Here is a 14,320-nt window from a genome sequence, read left to right on the forward strand (position 1 = left end):
GAAAGAGACTCAACTCATGCGCATTTACATTACGTAGGTATTTAAACGTCTTTATCATATCGCCCCCTCTACTGCCTTTCCTCCAAAGTATACAGATTGAGATCTTTAAGTCTGTCCCCATATGCCTTATCAAGAAGACCACATACCATTTTAGTAGCCTTCCTCTGGACCAACTCCATCCTTTTTATATCTTTTTGAAGGTGCGGGCTCCAGAATTGTACGCAATATTCTAAATGAGGTCTCACCAGAGTCTTATACAGAGGCATCAATACCTCCTTTTTCCTACTGGCCATACCTCTCCCGATGCAACCTAGCATCCACTGCATCATATCCTATTACTTTTCAGTCTCCCGAGGCATCTCCTTCAGAAGATGTGAAGTATAAAAATATACAAAATATAATTGGATAGCATCTCAGTCTTACTAATTTGCAGATTGAAACAATCCATTAGAAATCTGAAAGGTTTTACTACAAACAAAACAATAGTAAGATAACAGCTGCGTGGTCTACTTGGAACAACTTTGTATAAGAAAATGATTATAGGTCAGTAATCTTCTTCTTTGAAGCCACGTGCGAGAAAGTTTCCATTGAACACGGTCTGTGTGAGACGCTTTGGCATATTAAGACAATCATCATCTTTAAATAAAAAATAATTTGACCGACAACTAAAGAAAAGACCCCTGAGGCAGGCCAAGAGCCGAAACACTGGCAGTGTTGAGTCTTTTCCAATAAAGAATTATTTGTCCCAGTTCTGTTTGCGTGTACATTTTTTTGTGGGTGTTACTGACTGGCTTGGTGTATTTGAATTCTTTTTTCTGTACTGTACCTGAAATGACTAAGCAGTCCAACTGCTACTGGCTATAACTGTCGCTGATCTGCAAATTCATCTTTCTCTAGGGGCTGTGCCTGAGATCAGCTCTTAAGCTGCCATCTGCAATGTTGATGTTGCTTCCTTTCCCCGACACCTTTATTTAATTTAATTAAATGAACAGATCTCACCTGGTAGGTAAAGTGGCTTGAATGCATTCTCTCACTCTGCTGAAGATAAGTCTCACAATAAGGTCTACATGATTTTGTGGCTTTTGTTGACAAACTTGGTTCTAGCAGCAGGAGATAATGCATTCCCAGCTGCCAAATGGATTCAGGTCATTTAACTGAATAAAAATACTGGGAAATAATGTAGCAAAACTGTTTAAGTATGCATTTTTCTTTTTTTGGGGGGGAGGGAGAGTTCTCACCAAACTGTGGAAGGCCTTCAGCAAAATTTTGCTTGAAGGCCCCAAATTTCAACTTGTGCCACTGACGGTAGATATGTAAATCACTAGGCTGTGAGAACCTTGAAGTACTGCAAACCATAATACAGTAATAAAAAAAATTTAAAAACAATAAATGAATTACACATTCTGCATCTTAACTTTAAAACTAGGGGCTCCTTTTACGAAGCTGCATTAGTGGTTTAACGCGTAATAGCACGCGCTAAACTGCCGGCCGCGCTAGACGCTAACGCCAGCATTGAGCTGGCGTTAGTTCTAGCTGCATAGCACGGGTTTAGCGTGCGCTAAAAAGCTGCGTAGCACGGGTTTAGCGTGCGCTAAAAAGCTGCGTGTGCTAAAACCGCTAACGCGGCTTCATAAAAGGAGCCCTAGATTTCCTAAGAGAAACTCATGTAGGCCATTATTTGTTGAATGAAACACATTCCCAAAATATTTGACAGTTTGACAACCACAAGAGCAAACAACTAAGGGTGCACAAAATCTGTTTTACTCTTTTTGAGATCTTGCCAGGTACATGAGACCTGGATTGACCATTGTAGGAAACAGGATACTGGACATGATGGGCCTTCAGTCTGTCCCCATATAGTACTGCTTATGTTCTTTACAACTTACCCATAGAACCTCTAGGACAAGGTACAGCTGCTGGTTGCCCAAATTTAGTCTGTGGCCACCATATGCCAGCCTCGAAAGCCTTTGGACATCCACTGTAAATCACTGCAAACAAGCAAAGAAATAAATATATCAGAACCTTTGACTAAAATTTGTTAACATTTCTCTGGTGCGGTGTAGTTAAATGCTTTCAAGTAAACATGAACCTCTTCATTGCTAAGGCTAAAACAAAGATCCCATGAACTATAGATTGAGTACAGCACATATTAAAGTGAAAAAGTATACGATAATCATGCCCATACCCCAGTGAGTGACAATTCAAACTTTAGCACATAACTTATCTGAGAGTATTCTATCAAATGTACACATATTTTATTTAATGATACAGCAAAAATGGTTGACGTTAACATGCAACGAGGGTAATTTTCAAAGCAAACTCTAGATATGCATATAGTTATCCACAGTATATATTTATTTTTAGTACTTATATACCACTTATAACCTAAGTGGTGTACTTTCAGGTACTCAAGCATTTTTCCATATCTGTCTTGGCAGGCTCACACTCTAATGTACCTGGGGCAATAGGGGATTAAGTGACTTGCCCAGGGTCACAAGGAGCAGTATGAGATATGAACCCACAGCCTCAGGGTGCTGAGGCTATGGCTCTAACCACTTCATCACACACTCCCCTATAAATTGTGTCTGAAAACTGCTCATTCCTGCTGCAGCTAGAAGATCTAGTGCAGGGGTGTCCAACCTTTTGGCTTCCCTGGGCCGCATTAGCTTAAAAAAAAAATTTTCTGGGGCTGCGCAAACGCTGCAGCAAAACAAAGGAGGGAGCCGGCAAGACAGTAAACACCCGGGGGCAGCAGAAGAAAACACTGCATCACCTTCGACCGGGGCCGCACAAAATACTTCACGAGGCCGCAGGTTGGACACCTCTGATTTCTAGTGCATTCTTTCCTAGAAGACACGAGCACCTGTAATATGTTTGCTGGTACATTCAGGGTCTTCTCAACATCCAGGCTGAGAAGGAGAAGGGACCTGTTGCTGGAATGTAACATTGGCCCTCAAGCCTGCATTCTCCACATGGGTCATCTCATCAATAAATTCTGAAGAGGAAACCAGACCTGTTTTGGCCAGTAGGGGTCAAGGTGAATCATGGTCCTCTGATCATATTTGAGTGTTAGCAGAGTCTTCATTAAGAGTGAAAAAGGAGCATTCATGTACAGCAGGGATCTCAAAGTCCCTCCTTGAGGTCCGCAATCCAGTGGGGTTTTCAGGATTTCCCCAATGAATATGCATGAGATCTGTGTGCATGCACTGCTTTCAATGCATATTCATTGGGGAAATCCTGAAAACCCCACTGGATTGCGGCCCTCAAGGAGGGACTTTGAGACCCCTGATATACAGGTTCCTCCTCCCAATCTAGGAGGAAGGCATCTAAGACTAGTTTGCCATGAGTCCCCAATCCTGAAGCAGAACTGGGGTACCTTTCTATTCTAAGAGGACATGAAGACATCCACCATGGGTGCTCCTCATTCAGCCAAGATCATCTTTGCTACTTCTAAGTCCGAAGACCACTTGTGCGAGTTGAAGAATATGCTTCAGTTTGTCTTTCAAGATATTGTCTTTCCCTATCAAGTAGGTTATTCAAAGTCATCACATGCAAGATGGCTCAATTACAGTTCCTCCCTGCTTGCTCATGTAGTACATGGTAACTTGGTTGTCTATCTGGACTAGAAGTATTTTAGTGGCCAATCAATTTTTGAAAACTGTTAGAGAATTCTACACAGCCCTTAGTATCAAGCTTAATCTCTGCCTCCAAAAGGTCTCCTTCTGGCTGGAAGAACAGAGGCAGGCTGTAACAGAACTGTGGCAGATGGCTTCTGCCACAAGAAATAAATCCTGTGGCATTTGCAGTGGAATCACAGTAAATTGGAAGCCCTTCCTATTATTGACAAACACAGATATGGTGCCAAACTTAAAACAAAACCCCACTGGATAAATGAAAACAGCTAAAAATAATCTATGGGCTTCTTTAACAAAGCTGTGTTAGGTCCTTAATGCGCGGAATAGCACGTGCTAGACCTTAACGCCAGCACTGAGCTGGCGTTAGTTCTAGAAGCGTAGCGTGGGTTTAGCGCACGCTAAAAACGCTAGCGCACCTTAGCAAAAGGAGCCCAACGTGACACTAAGAAAATAATCTCATAGTAAAGCAAACCAGATTATTTTATTTATTTATTGAGGTTTATTAACCGCCTTTATGAAGAGATTCACCCAATTTAAAATTACCACCATTTGAAGCATGATCTCTGTTCTGTTAGCTGCATGATTGGCAGCAGTGTTTCTTAAATGACCTGTGATGATATCTCTCGATAAGAACGGACTACATTTTTCTGCTTCCTTCAAACTAATACTCCTCTCAATTGCTTCAATCTCCACTAAACACTTATCCTTGATTAATTCTGACCTGATAAACAAAAAGGATATTTTCCAGAGCAGGCTGTGATATGCACTATACCTTTACAGCCATGGTTGGTGACCTCAGCAAAGGGATTGTCACAGCGATTACACTGCCGCCCAATTACACCAGGTTTACAGGGACACTGGCCAGTCTCCATATCACAGCCACGTGAATACGAACCAGAAGCAAAGCAGTCACATGGGTAACAGGCGTCACTGCCCTGAGGTCTGTAGTAGTTATCCTAAAAGAAGTAATAACAGTTTACACTAAATTACACACACAAGGAGTCTTAATAAATTAATTTCACTTTAGTTTCTTGAAGTAAAATAGTGCAGGGTTAATATTCAGTGATATAACCAGCCAGAAATGGTTCCTGGCTGGTTAAGTAGCACTTAACCGATTAGTTCATCTTTCCTTTAGTCCAGGGGTATCAAATGTCGGTCCTCGAAGGCTAAAATCAAGTCAGGTTTTCAGGATTTCCCCAATGAATATGCATGAGATCTATCTGCATATACTGCTTTCATTGTATGCTAATAGATCTCATGCATATTCATTGGGGAAATCCTGAAAACCCAACTGGATTGCGGCCCTCAAGGACCGACATTTGACATCCCTGCTTTAGCCCAACTGATTTACATGTTATCACTTGCTGTGCAGCCCCCAGGAGTCAAAAGCATAAACAGATAAGATGTGTCTTATCTGCTTATGCTTTGGATTTTCTCTTTCCTCATATGGTTTAACAACTTCCCATCTACCTGCCCTTATATTTTAAATCTTTAACTTGGCCTTCATGTATGGTTTTCCTTTTTAATCCCTGCTTTTAATTACTGATTTTATGTAAATTGTTTCGATATTTTTTTTAATTAGCAATATACTAAATAAATATGACATGTGAAATGTAAATATCACCACAGACTGCTGGGAGCGGAGTCAGCATTTATGCAGTTAAGTGCTTTACGTAGCACTTAACCTCCTAAATCAGATCGTATAAAAGTCAGGTCTAACTTTAGGGACTATCACTTATGTGGTTAAGTGCTGAATATTGCACTTAATTGCATAAGAGACAACATATCAAATAAACCTAGAAATTCAGAGCCAGCGCAAAGACAAGGCCTGGCAACAAATAACATTGGCATCAGTTAAAAAACGCTCACCAACGCTGGCTACCAACTCCCATGTGGCTATTTTTCTATCAACCAGCTAGAAAGCTGCGGTCTGAAGGAGGAATGATGCTGATCAATGAAAAGGAAGATAGAGTTCACTATATGAGATTGAGGTTGTCCATGTTCTCCGTAGTAGGAGTAAAAGTTTGGAACTCTCTTCCTGGAACCTTAAGATTATGTACAGTTCTTTTTGCCCTTTAAGAAAATGTTGAAAACTCAACTGCTCGTGGATGCCTTCGTATAATACACGATGGGAGGACATTGAGCTTGATATGACACTAGTGAGATTATGAGATTGCGAGATGTAAAGGGAGGGAGAAATCTGAATTTGACACTGTCACTTTATATCATCATTTTACTGAGAAATGGAAACATTACTGTCTTCTTGTATCTGAGCTATATGTTAGAACATAGAAACATAGAAAGATGACGGCAGAAAAGGGCCATAGCCCATCAAGTCTGTCCACTCTATTGACCCACCCCATTAAGTTTGAATGCTAATGACCTAGTTCCTTAACTCGACCCTCGTAGGGATCCCACGTGGATGTCCCATTTATTCTTAAAGTCGAGCACGCTGGTGGCCTTGATCACCTGCACCGGAAGTCTGTTCCAGTGATCTACCACCCTTTCTGTGAAGAAATACTTCCTGGTGTCACCACTAAATTTCCCTCCTCTGAGTTTGAGCGGGTGCCCCCTTGTGACCGAGGGTCCCTTGGGAAAGAATATATCGTTTTCCACCTCGACACGACCCGTGACGTACTTAAATGTCTTATATGTACTTATATGTTGTGTGTTTTAATACTCTGTATGTTTTTATGTAAGCCGCTTAAATTTAAGCGATCTATAAATTTCTCAAATAAATAAATAAAACAATCCTTTCTTGAGAAGAAACTTCTCACTCCAATATTTTATGCAGTACAATCAATTGTGTGTTTATAACTGTTAAGAGTAATAACATATTTTCAAACAATACTATGCAAGGTTCTTTCACTGGATGGTGGACAGTAAAGAATGACACGGGGACAAATTTTTCCCCCTCCCCGCGGGAACTCATTGTCCCTATCCCGTCCCCGCGAGTTCTTTTCCTGTCCCTGCCCCATTTCTGCAAGCTCCATCCTCATTTGCACAAGCCTCAAACACTTTAAAATCATAAGTGTTCGAGGCTTGTGCGGTTAAGGCAGAGCTTACAGGAATGGGACAGCGACAAAATTCTCGGGAACGGGACAGGGAAATTGAGTTCCTGTGGGGACGGGGAAAAATTTGTCCCCCGTGTCATTCTCTACTGGACAGTGCAGAATTGTGCTCTCTCTTATCCTTCAAAGCAGATAAAGGTTGATAACATATATGGAGCCTATAGTCTCACCTTACACCGGCAGACTCCGCTGGTTTTATTACAGTCAGGATCAAACCCTTTACTGACTTCACAGTTGCAAGGACCACAGATAGGGTTTCCCCACCATCCTTTAGGGCAAGGCAAGTCAACTCTGTAGGGGAAAATAAAGCTGATTATCACTGGAATTCTCCAAAGATATTAGTTCACAAGTCACATACATGGGCCAAGTGACTGCTCTCAGCTGAAATGAACAGATTCTTCCACAGTGTTCTAGAAAAGGCAAAAGCTTCTTGTTTCCCATGTACAGTAGTGCAAGGTCTCCCCTGAGCTCATATAAAAACTTTAAAGGGTGGAGAAAGATGGTGTGCCTGGTGATAAATAACGTCACTGCCTCTGAAGAGTAGCAGTTCACTGCATAGCTAAGAGGGATCTGAAATAAAACGGAATACTACAACACTAGTAAACAGGAAAGAACCACTTTTGTTCAGACAAATTCCTGCCCCCCCCCACCAACTTTTTTCTTTGTTAAAAAAAAACCCACAGAAGATAACACTGAATCATTCTAACAGACCTTATGAGGGATGGAGAATGTGATCAACCATGTTAAGCTGGAAAACTGACCATTAATAAGAACTGCAACACTTATGATCAGACCAAAGGGATATCAAGTCTAGTAACCTGTTTCCAGCAGTGGTCAATCTGGGGTCATAAGTACCTGGCAGGTTCTCAAAAAGTAGTACTACGGATAAGCAGTACTTTCCCTAAGTCTTCTTTAATAGCAGATGGTGGACTTTTCCCTCTAGGAATTTGTCCAATCATTCTTAAACCAACTAGGTTGCTTCTACCAACTGCTGTCTCACTGGGAGGCTGTGTCCAAATATTAACAGAACGTGAATGAGTGGACTGAACTTCATGTCACAGTTTTGCATCTCTCTTCAGTAAAAGTAGATCTCAATGTACCAACCAAAGACAGCAAACAGGACCTAGGAAGCATTTCTTTGGAGGAGAAAAATGCTTCCTAGGCAGACTATGAAACCATGCAGAGAATGGTGTGGTTCAAACATGCAATGGAAAGGGTCTGAAGCACAGAATGATGGCCTTTTATAAGCTCCACTACTTCCTTGATCTTCTCTAGAGGGGTTTTCATCACTGCACAGCACCATGATAATCCTTGTAAAGATTCAAGGCCTGCTCACTGTTCCTTCTAAGCTGAGCAGGAGTCCTCCAGCTGCACTGCTGCCAGTAGGGGGTGGTGCTTCAAAATTGTATTTTCAATCACTAGAGTCACACAGTTTCCCTAGAGTCCTGCAGTGCTTGCTTGTCCCTTACTATTGAAAATGTGGTAGTGAAGCAGTGCCACCAACTGTCAGGGCTGTAAGTAGAGGACTCCCACTCAGCTTAGAGAGAACAGTGCCTGCGATCAAGACAACCTATGGACATCAACAGCCAAGGCAAAAGGCTCTCAATACTCTTTGAAAAGCACCACATGCCATTCAGTTTAGATGTTCTCAAATTTCTCTCTAATCTCCTCCAAATAATTAAAAAAAAACCTGTTTCTTTTGAAAGGTAAATATAGTGAACTCTTGGGCCTTTTTCAGGAATGTACACAACAGAGAATGACACAGGGACAAATTTGTCACCATCCCCACAGGAACTCAATTTCCCCGTCCCCGTGAATTTTGTCTGTCCCTGTCCCATTCCTGTAAGCTCTGCCTTAACCGCACAAGCCTTGAACATTTATGATTTTAAAGTGTTTGAGGCTTGTGCAGATGAGGACAGGCAAAGAACTTGGGAGGATGGGATAGAAAAATGAGTTCCTGCGGGGATGGGGAAAAATTGGTCCCTGTGTCATTTTCTAGTACACAATTACAGCATGAAAGAGATTTGATAATAAACAATATGGAATTGGAGAACTGTGCTCTTAAAATGCTTCTTCCCAAAATGTTCTAGCTCTCAGCCCTGGACTTTGTTAAAGAAGGGAGGAGGAGGAAGGAAAGTAAGATTATTCTTGACTCCTGAGTCTATCCTTTGACTAAGGATAAATACGGTAGTCCAAGGCTTTTCTAGTGTACTTGGTTCCATGTTCTTCATCTTAAGTCTTAACAACAGATTCAAGGAGCTGGATTTTACCCCACTGGCAAGGAAAGTTAGGAGCCTGTGTTTCCTGGATGGAAATGCTCTGGGTGATGTCAGAGACAAAAACATAAGAGCTTTGTCTTAGTCGCTTTGTATCGGTTAGTAATTGGCATCTTTTATTTGAATTTGGGACACAGCTTGACGTCAATGGCTTGCTTTTTGGATGTAGTGGGAAAAAAAAATGTCTTCATTTGATTTCATCTTGTTGATTTTTTTTTTTCACTGGTGAATTTCGACAGGTGGTCTGTTGGTGTAGTCACGTCATAGAAAATGAATATCAAGCAGGCTGCACAGAAGAAGAAAGAAAAACTGCCAAAAATTGTGATGAACTCACAAGATTTAAGCAAAGACGTGGAAGGAAAAGACTTCTTGCCCTTTTGAGGCTCCATAAGAAAAAAAAGCTACGTGTCCAACAATTTAAGCAAACAAAACGAACTTACAGGAGTTACAGGGCCACAAAACAGCAAAAACCACAACACATGAGAGAAAAAGCTTTTGCCCTTTTCACAAACTTCTTGAGAAATCCATCCATTTGGCAACAAACATGGTCATACGAATGACCAAGCCAACTGTTTATCTTCAGAGAAAAGGCAGATAGAAAGAGGCAGTTGTTTTGAGTCATGACTCATTTTCAGTCTTAAAATCACCACTACGTACCATAAAATCACTAATCACGATGAGCTGGTTCACAGTTTACATTTTGGCCTTCACTTAACGTAGAATGTATACTGATAAAACACTGAATGTCAATACAACCCTAGATCTCTTCTAAGGAACTACCACCAAAATCACAGAAGCATTTACAATAAATGTAAATTTTTATTTTGTATGTTAATATATAACTCGCCCTGGATAACGGCGGATGAGAAATAAACAAACAAACAAACAAAAAAAGGTCAAAATCACTATTAACAGTAAAGCTAAGTTAAAGCCTTGTTAAATCATTACTGATGTACAGTTTTTCAGTTCAGTGTTAAGTAAACAGACACATCAAACCTTGGTTTTGAAAATTTCACCAAGTGGTTCTCTCCAGGAACAAAATATCAACCTGGATTTAAACCCAGGGGGTTGACATTCAAAATGATTTAAATGGCCTGGAGAGGCTCCGGGAATATTCAGCAGCTGGACAGAGCAGCGGATAGAGCAGCTGAAAATAAGTTGAAACCAGTTATTTTGTGGGCGTTCCAGGGGTGGAGTCGGCACATAACAGGCTAAGTGCCAATATTCAGCACTTAATCAACTACAGTAATTGCATAAACAGGACTGCATAAAACAAATCCTTATCTTTAAGTGGTTCACCTTAGCCAGTTAAATGTAGAACATCACACGTAGGCCCCCTTTTTTCAAACCACGGTAGAGCTTTTTACTGCGGGCCAGCAAGGTAAATGCTCTGACGCTCATAGGAATTGAGTGAGCATCAGACCATTTACCTCGTTGGCCCACAGTAAAAAGCTCTAGTGCAGTTTGATAAAAGGGACCCTTAATCAGTAAAGTTTTATGCCCAGATATTCAATGCAGGTGTCTGTACATGATCTTACACTGAATATCCAGACATAAAACAGGCAGTGGCCAAAAATATACTGTCAGCTGGATATCTACCCTCCCCAAGTTTAAAAGTTTTTGTAAATCTTGAAAGCATTTGTCCTAGCTTACTTATTCTCACAATACTGGCCATAGTAGTTTTGTCCACATTCACAGGTGTATCCATGAGAAGAACTTGGTTTACGGACACAGGAAGAAACATGCTCACATGGGTTCAGGTTGCAAACATTTACACAGTCTCTTCCAAAGTACCCTGGGGAAAACAAAGTGATACGGTTACATCCTCTACTGTAATTTACTATTTGGCATGTCAAATATAGGGCTACCTATTTATCGATTTGGACAATTAACACACCTTAAATAAATGGAGATTTTTCTCTCAGATACTGTCAAGTGAGACAGATTTTTTTCCTAACTAAAAAAAAAGGCTAGGGAGTCTGATTTTTCCCCAAGAACATGAAAGTTTGGATGTCCCCAGATGCCTGAAACTATCCTCCGACATATCAACTAATCTGTGTCTTACTGAATCAGGCCTGTGGCTTATCTTACAGGGATCAGCCTTCTCCTTTCTTGTGCCTGAAGGAGAATGTAAGACACATAAAGGAGGCAATAAATAAAGGAGGCAATCACCATTTAATAAAGTACTTGAAATTTAAGGGGTGAAATAAAACAAATCTAGCACAGTAAGAAATTTCCTGGACTGTACAGACTTCAAGATATTGAAATGCTCCTAAAATCTATCTTAAGTATTGTACAGTTAAAAGAGATATGAACTCTGTAATGTCCTACTCACAGATTACCTGGATCACAGTTACAAGAGTAGCTCTCCCATTCATCCATGCAGTAGCTATTTTGGGGGCATGGACTAGTATCACATGGATTGTCTACTTCACAGCCATCATCCACATTGATCACTGTTGCATGGTTCATATTGAGGGTTGCAATGTTTGTGGACGTCTCTCCCATCCGCACTCCCTATAAATTGAAAATTTGACATAAGAAAAGCAACTGAGTAGAGTGGAGGGGTAGATGTAAAGAAAACTTGTTTACTCTTTCTAAAAATACTAGAACTAGGGGCATGTACTGAATCTCCTAAGTAGTAAATTTCAAACAAATCGGAGAAAATATTTCTTCACTCAATGTGTAATTAAACTCTGGAATTTGCTACCAGAGAATGTAGCAAAAGCAGTTAGAAACATAGAAACATAGAAATAGACGGCAGATAAGGGCCACGGCCCATCTAGTCTGCCCACCCCAATGACCCTCCCCTACCTATCTCTTTGAATAGATCCCACATGTCTATCCCATTTGGCTTTAAAATCAGTGTGGGAATTGTTTTTCGCTAACCATGTGAGATACATTCTACTTTTTGAATCACTCACGCCCATTACTAGAAATCATTTGTAAATCATCGTTGGTTCCCTGAAGCAGGAACAAAACGTGGCACATTGGAACCTGCAAGCTATAAGATAAGTTTGCTGTTCTTTTTCAACTAGACGTACACAAGTGAATAAGTTTAGCCCTAGTGGCATATTATAAGTTTATATATTTGAAGTCTTTTTCAACTCATTTTTGAATATGTGACGATTGGGCGGTGAGGCAGTAGTGTCAGGGTTCTCCCCAGTTATTGCCTCCATGATTCTGAGCATAAAGTTTATTAATAGTTTACATATTATTGATACAGCATACTTACAAATACTATCAAGAGTGATGTTTTTCTGCATCTTAGATATTCTCTAGGATATGCAGCATAAAATCTGTTTTACTCTTTGGGTTCTTGTCAGGTACTTGTGACCTGGATTGCACTTGATAGACCTTCGGCCTGCTCAGTATGCCAACGCTTACGTTCTTATGTTCTAATTTGCTAGCCAACTGGACAGTGGATTTTGTAATGGCAATACTAGGTTTATTGAAGTCAAAAGGATGAAAAAGTTGGGTAGATTGTCTAAGAAATCTAGTTTGCTCTGAGTAGAAAGCTAAAGCTTATGTTATTTGCATTTTAATGTGAGCAAGGTGCTTTAACTTTTGTGGCATGAAGCCAAAGAAAAAAATAATGGCAAGTTAACCGATTGATATAATTCTTTAGGAGAGTCCTTTGAATGGGTGTGCAGCATCATCCTATTATTTAAAAAAAAAAAATTAGCATGGAGTGGGTCAGTCACCAGAAGCTAATTCTGCATGCTAAAGTTACTGCCAAAAACAAGACTTTATAGGTTAGATACTTCACATTTCAGATGTTTAGTGTCTTGGAAGGAGCTTTCATCAAGTGGATTACAGCAATACCGAGATCCAAGATACTATGGGAGGCCTCAACAGAAATAAGTGTTGCATAAATTGAATTAAAGGTAATAGAAAGATATGACCCAATTGCACTAAGGAGATCCCTAATGGAGGGGTTTTTATTTCCCCAAAACTGACTCAGACAATAGATGGTATTTAAGCAGTTTTTATGTGGGGCAGGAGAAAGAATCTTTACCACACACCAGATGGCAACCCCCTTCTATTTTAATTCATAAGACCTAGTGGAGTTTCTCTTGGAAGCCAGAATTACTGTAAGGCAGATTCAGGAAAGACCTGGCCACCCTCTCAACATCCAAGCTGTGAAAGCAAGGGACTTGATGTTGGGATGAAAGAGTCTGCTGAGCCTGTATGCTGTGTTAGAGAATTCCTGTGTTTTATGTTATCTTCCTAAGAAAAGTTCAAAAGAAAGGAAACCATATTTGCATCAACCACAAAGGAGCTATAAAATCATCACTATTTTGTGTAAAGAAGACCATCTCTCCAATACAGGAGGAAAGCTTCCAAGTCTAACATCTTGTATGCATGTCTGTTTTCTTTCCACAGATCAATATTATTTGGTCACAATTCACTAGGAGGTTCAGATTTCCATAGTACCACAAGCAACTTCCCTTCTAAACAATCTTTTACTTTTATATCTTGTTTAAATATGTATTAGATCCTCAGTTGGCTCTTCAACAGATTTTCATGCATATATCGCATGAGCCCCTATCGTCATTGGATCTTTCGTCTCTTTTGGTGTTAATTTGTTTTTCTTCAATTTTCATTTATTTTATAAGAACATAAGCTGTGCCTCTGCTGGGTCAGACCTGAGGTCCATCATGCCCAGCAGTCCGCTCACGCGGCAGCCCCGTGTAGTAACCCTCTATCTATACCCTTCTATCCCTTTTTCCTTCAGGAAATTATCCAATCCCTTCTTGAACTTCAATGCCGTACCCTCTCCTATCACTCCCTCTGGAAGCATGTGAAGAAGAAGAACTTCCTAGCATTGGTTCTGAATCTGTCCCCTTTTAATTTTTTGGAATGCCCTCTTGTTCTTGTAGTTGTTGAAAGTTTGAAGAATCTGTCCCTCTCCACTTTCTCTATGCCCTTCGTGATCTTATAAGTCTCTATCATATCCCCTCTAAGCCTCTGCTTCTCCAGCGAAAAAAGCCCCAGTCTCTCTAATCTTTCAGCGTATGAAAGGTTTTCCATACCTTTTATCAAATGTGTCGCTCTCTTCTGAACCCTCTCGAGTATCGCCATATCCTTCTTTAGGTATGGCGATCAATATTGGACCCAGTACTCCAGATGCGGGCGCACCATCGCCCGATACAACGGCAGGATAACTTCTTTCATTCTGCTTGCAATACCCTTCTTGATTATTCCTAGCATTCTATTCACTTTCTTAGCAGCCGCTGCACATTTTGTTTTAAATTAGTTCATGGAGCGCCTCTCCTAACATATCCGTGTTTCAATTGCACTTCTTCAGGGTCGAGGCTCCTCCAACTTAAAGTGC

At 40.6% G+C, this 14,320-nt stretch overlaps 1 protein-coding gene across 3 annotated transcripts in view; it reads right to left on the minus strand.

Moving 5' to 3' along the window:
* CELSR1 (cadherin EGF LAG seven-pass G-type receptor 1) overlaps positions 1–14,320 on the minus strand; it is a 332,485-nt gene that overhangs the window by 114,766 nt on the left and 203,399 nt on the right. For all 3 annotated transcript variants that reach the window (XM_033957924.1, XM_033957923.1, XM_033957925.1), the window contains exons 12-16: positions 11,325–11,499; positions 10,636–10,777; positions 6,877–6,997; positions 4,408–4,591; positions 1,887–1,988 (exon numbers count right to left, since the gene is read on the minus strand). In XM_033957924.1, the coding sequence (XP_033813815.1) occupies positions 1,887–1,988; positions 4,408–4,591; positions 6,877–6,997; positions 10,636–10,777; positions 11,325–11,499 (724 nt within the window). The remainder of the gene's footprint in view (positions 1–1,886; positions 1,989–4,407; positions 4,592–6,876; positions 6,998–10,635; positions 10,778–11,324; positions 11,500–14,320) is intronic.

This window comes from Geotrypetes seraphini, chromosome 9 (assembly GCF_902459505.1).
Source record: "Geotrypetes seraphini chromosome 9, aGeoSer1.1, whole genome shotgun sequence".
NCBI lineage: Eukaryota > Metazoa > Chordata > Amphibia > Gymnophiona > Dermophiidae > Geotrypetes > Geotrypetes seraphini.